General features: G+C 22.3%; 1 protein-coding gene across 1 annotated transcript; it reads right to left on the bottom strand.

Annotated features, from left to right (window-relative positions):
- Positions 1 to 1,649: 1,649 nt before the first annotated feature.
- LOC126900435 (uncharacterized) lies at positions 1,650 to 5,143 on the bottom strand. The gene is made up of 3 exons (XM_050676147.1): positions 4,887 to 5,143; positions 1,905 to 2,122; positions 1,650 to 1,835 (listed from the first exon to the last, which is right to left on the bottom strand). Exons 1-3 carry the CDS (start codon positions 4,987 to 4,989, stop codon positions 1,704 to 1,706), a joined length of 453 nt encoding a protein of 150 aa, XP_050532104.1. The 5' UTR covers positions 4,990 to 5,143; the 3' UTR covers positions 1,650 to 1,703.
- Positions 5,144 to 5,370: the final 227 nt, after the last annotated feature.

A 5,370-nucleotide genomic window follows, 5' to 3' on the forward strand; every position in this document is an offset into this window, starting at 1 on the left:
TAATTATCACTTGCTGTGTGTACATTTATAAAATATATGTAATTATTTTAAATTTTGAATAAATAAAAATATTTAAGTTGTTAAAGTTGTTCCTTTAACTATTTTTATTTTACTTTTCTTGAATTAATATGTTTTCACCTGGGGATATATCCTATTCTTTAATTAAATATTGTGTATGGGTTTCATAATTCAAATTGCTTAGGAAAAAACTGAAAATCCTATCTAGGGTAACTTATGCTTATATTATATATTGTTTAATATTTATATTTTGAAATCCACCCTCACCACAATCTAGAAAAGGCCTGGCTGACCTAGTCTTCTAAACAAATGATGTATTTTTGCTCTTCTATTATTTGTCATGCTTTTCCTATTCTGTATTCAATCCTGAGATTGGTTTGTAGTAATTCTCCATTCTACTGTATTACTTACTCCTATATTATACGAGTCATTTTTTACTATAACTTAGCTCAAATTTAAACTAAATTAACAGATCGTTATTATTCTATTCTACAGTGTACTTTTATTAATTTATAGGGTTCGTCGATCATGTATTTTTGGATATCAATGTCGTACTGAAATACAGCGATATTATATCTCAATATTGAAAAAAAAATTATTTGCGATGTATCGATATCGAAAAAATATTACATTCAATAATGAAATTTTAATTTTAAATATTTTCACCTTTTTTTTTTATTTTTGAGAATACCGTTAAGTTACCATTGCTGTAAAAATCTATTATTATAAAAAATATTAGTATAAAAATTATTTAGATAATAGCTATATTTCATAACAATAATCAAATATTTATAAATTACTTTTTATTATGAAGAAATAAGTTTCTTTTTGTTACAAGACTATCATTATACAGAATGTTCAGTAAGTAAAGAGATAAATAAATGAGAATAATAGTAACCGGTTTCCTTACTTGCTAATCCCTTCTTTATACTGATTATATTAAATGAATGAAGTTTCAGTGTTTTACTTTTAAATAATAATAAAAAAAAGATTATAAGTACTGTTTATACTTTTTTTATTACTTTATCATAAATGAAAATAATTTTTCTTCTTTATAAAAATATAATTTAATAATAGAATAATCTAATAAAATTTAAACTTTTATAGAATAAAACATCATAATTTGATAAGAATTTTTTTTGGCTCAATAATTTTATTTATCAGATAAAGTTTTAACCTGTAGTTGCTGTTTAGTTTTATGAGCAAGAATAAATGAAAACTATTAATGTAATTAAAATGTATCTTATTTTCACAACTTCCAAATTTCCACGACTTTAATGATAAGGTATTTTTTTTTTAAGTCAATGAGCCACGTGTTATAAATAGTAAATCTTAATCATTTTTCGAGACTATTAAGCATCACTATTAGATAAACTCAGTAACCAAGAAATTTTTCAGAAACTTGCAGTTTAGTTAAAAATAACCTCAATCAAATAATTAATGAGCAAAATAAACTAAGTGAATCTTAGATTAATAATTTTCTGGAGCATCATAATTATAGCTAACACCTTTTAAGAACAGGAAAAAGATAAGGGACATTTTTATTAAATATCAATGAGATATTATTTATAGTAAGTGAATACTTAGTTAATCTTTGATTGACTAAAGAAAATTCAAATCTACATAATAAATAATTTGAATAGTTCTGCCTCAAAACTTTATTATGTTAAAACAATAACTATGATTTATTTAGCAACAGTAGCACTACATTTGCCACAGTAAAATCTATTTGGCATCTCAGCCATAAATACTCCAGGACCACAGTTTTCTGATGTACATTCTTTTCTTAATCTGTGAACTTTACCATTTTCATCAACCTAAATTAAAAACATTTCAAGATAATTTTGATAAACATTAAGTAAGACTTCTTAAATTTTTTTACCAACCTTATAAAACTTCAAAATTCCTAACTTAACCTTCTTCTTTTTATGCTTAATTTTTTTAGGGGTAGAATAATTCTTCTTCTTTCGCTTCTTAGCACCACCTCTTAAACGAAGAACTAAATGAAGTGTAGACTCTTTTTGGATGTTATAATCAGACAAAGTACGTCCATCTTCAAGTTGTTTACCAGCAAATATAAGCCTTTGTTGATCAGGAGGAATTCCTGTAAACAATATCTATAATTTATAATGTATAATAATAATTATAGCTAACAGCTAAAGTTATTGAATCCTTTATCATAATAAAATAAATTATAATCATATTATATAATGTAAAAATAAAAATTTATAATTTAAACATAATATATAAAATTAATAAACTATTTTAACCATAACATTTTAAAAATACATTAAGCGTGTATGAATCTTTTTTTTTATAAAAGGAATTTTGTCACTTTTTTTTTGAAAATCACTTTTTTAATAATTACATTTTGTAGCTATAGAAGCAACATTTATTGCTTAAAAGAATCAAATCATATAGTAATTTATTAAATTATGGTAATTGAAATATTTAGATTATTTGTGAATACAAAGTACTGGAACTTAACTCAATTTATATTTACAAATTATTTATAGTCTAACACATTTTGTCAATTGAACCATTTATTGCTTTTGGAAACAAGTGTGAAGCGAGTTCATAAATTAAAGAACAGACTTTATACGAACAGAATGTAAATATTACTACTTTAATAAGCAAATTTTTTTTTAGGGGATCCTAGAACTTGGCTATTTTAAACATGTTTTTGTAAGAATATAATTTCTTTTTGTTTGCTCAAGTATCCAGAGCAATGTTTTAATTTTTTATAAGTATATTGTATAATTAATAATTATAATGGGTGGTTTTTTTTTCAACTTTTAGGTTACTGATATCTTTTCCCATCCACCACTTTGTTCAATATTATAAGAAAGTACTTTGGTTAAAACTTGATGATTATAACTTTATTACAATAGTTCCCTTTAACTTATATTTTTTATGTGTCTGTAAAATTCTTAAAATTGACAAAAGGATAATTGTTTATTGTTAAGTATTTATCTTCAAAATTGAAGCCTTTAGCATTAAAATACATAGATTTATTAAAATTTAAATTTTGCATACAAATGTTATGATTACATTTACATATGTTCATTACAATTTGAAAAAAATAATAAAACAAAATATTTTTTAATTTTGGCAAAATTGATATTTTATATTTAGAAATTTATTTATTTTTCACAATCGGTTATAGATATGGTAAAATATTTTAAATAAAACTTAAATGAAATGTCACTACCTAAAAAAAAGTGTAATATTAATTTTTAAGTTTCCTAATATTTGCCATTTTATTACACAAAATTAGTAAAATTATAGCTAAAATATGAAAAAATAAACAAAATGAAATTATTTTTAATACAAAGATTGTTTGATTTCTTATAAAAAATATTGATAACATTTCAATTAAATAATGCTTATAAAATATAAGATCATATTAACTATTTAAATATTACTATATATACAACTTATTAAAATAATTTAAGACACCGATTAGATTAGGAATGATTTATTATAATTTTGATATTTAGATTTACAATTTTTAATTATTTGTAAAAGGTATTGTGTTCAATGTTCATATTTTGTAATTATATCATTGAATTCTTCTATAAATTTATATACAAGTTATGAGTAAACCATGTTTCTGGATCATCAGCTAAACATTTTTTTTCAATATTAAATAGTTTGAAAAACATGTTGGTATTAGTTAATATTAAACAATTTAAATCATTTAGAATAATATATTTTGAGTCTTCTTGTGAAAGTGATAATTTTTTTAATCTTTTTTATTAATATTTTTTTCTGTTAGAGATGTTGAAAATTTTTTAATTAATTCATTCGGAAGATCATTGTCAAAAATACCAATGCTAGGGTTTCTTTGATAAAATACTATAAATTACCACACATTTTCAATAGCATCTTTTTAACTATTTTTATACCCAAATATAATAAAATCGTTAAAAAAATGAAAATTTTCGTAGAGTGCTTATATTACAAAAAGTGCTATAAACCAAGCTTTTATGTATTAGCTCATTCAAAATATACATATATCTCATAATCCTTTATTTCATTTTTAGAGAGTTTAATCTATTTGTGAATCAAATAAATTTTTAAAGAGTACAAGACTTTAGTCATCCATTACGCATAATGTTTAACATCTGAAATTTTGAATGTTATTTTCCTAAAAAATCTTCCCTAACAAAAATGATTGTTCGCATTACAAAATTCTCTGTAGTCATCTCAACTGTAATTCTTTTCAAATTGACGATTACAAAGCATTTTTAGATTAGTAATTATATTGTTTAATATTATTTTTATATTGCCATCTTCAATTCCAAACTTAGTTATATCTATTTTATGCCATGTTGATAATGTAAATAATGTTATTTTGGGTCTTGACGTATAATTTTTCATTTAAAATTCAAATACGGATTGTTATATAATTTCATATACATCATGGCAACGTATTTTTGTAAAATAGAACAAGACACATTTACTTTTTTAGAAAAGTTCCATTCAAGAATTAGTTGATGGACAGATGTTGCAATTTATTCACCAGTTTTAAAACTTAATTTTGGAACTCCAAGGATCCTTTCTCTACCATTAAAAGTTGCCACGACTAGTAGTCTCTCTTGATATGTAAGACAATAACTTACCATCCCAATAAATGACATTTGCGTTTCGGTGTTAACATTTTTTTTTTTTTTAATTTGCTAAATCTTTTTTTACTAAATTTATGAAATTATAATTATAATTCAGATCATGATTTACTATTGAATTTACCACTTGATACATTTTGCAATCTCACTTAACATTTAATAAGTTTAAAGAAACTAGCAAACATGGCTTAATATATAAAATTTTAAATATTTACAACTAGTATACAAATTATTATTTACCTTCTTTATCTTGAATTTTAGCTTTTACATTTTCAATAGAATCTGATGATTCAACTTCTAAGGTGATAGTTTTACCGGTAAGGGTTTTTACAAATATTTGCATATTTGTCACAAAATCAAATTATAACTCGTCTATAAAATTACACAGAAAAGATTGTATACTTAAAGAAAAAAATATTTTATACAAATATATCATTTCAGACAACAACTATAGGCAAATTATATTATGTTTAGACATTCATAAGCAAGTAAATTGATGACAACTACTACATAACCTAAATATTTTATTTACAATTCAAGTAGTAGATTTAATAAGGGAGTTTGAATTTTTAGGTTGGTACAAAGATTATAAGACATTTCATTATATCCACTTTTTTACAGATAAGATATAAAAGTATTTTTATACACATTAAAATATCTATATATTTACATTGCTTATAATTAGTAAAATTATGTTTTAACAATAACATTATTTTTAATTATA

This window comes from Daktulosphaira vitifoliae, unplaced genomic scaffold (assembly GCF_025091365.1).
Source record: "Daktulosphaira vitifoliae isolate Bord-2020 unplaced genomic scaffold, ASM2509136v1 Scaffold_3, whole genome shotgun sequence".
Lineage (NCBI taxonomy): Eukaryota > Metazoa > Arthropoda > Insecta > Hemiptera > Phylloxeridae > Daktulosphaira > Daktulosphaira vitifoliae.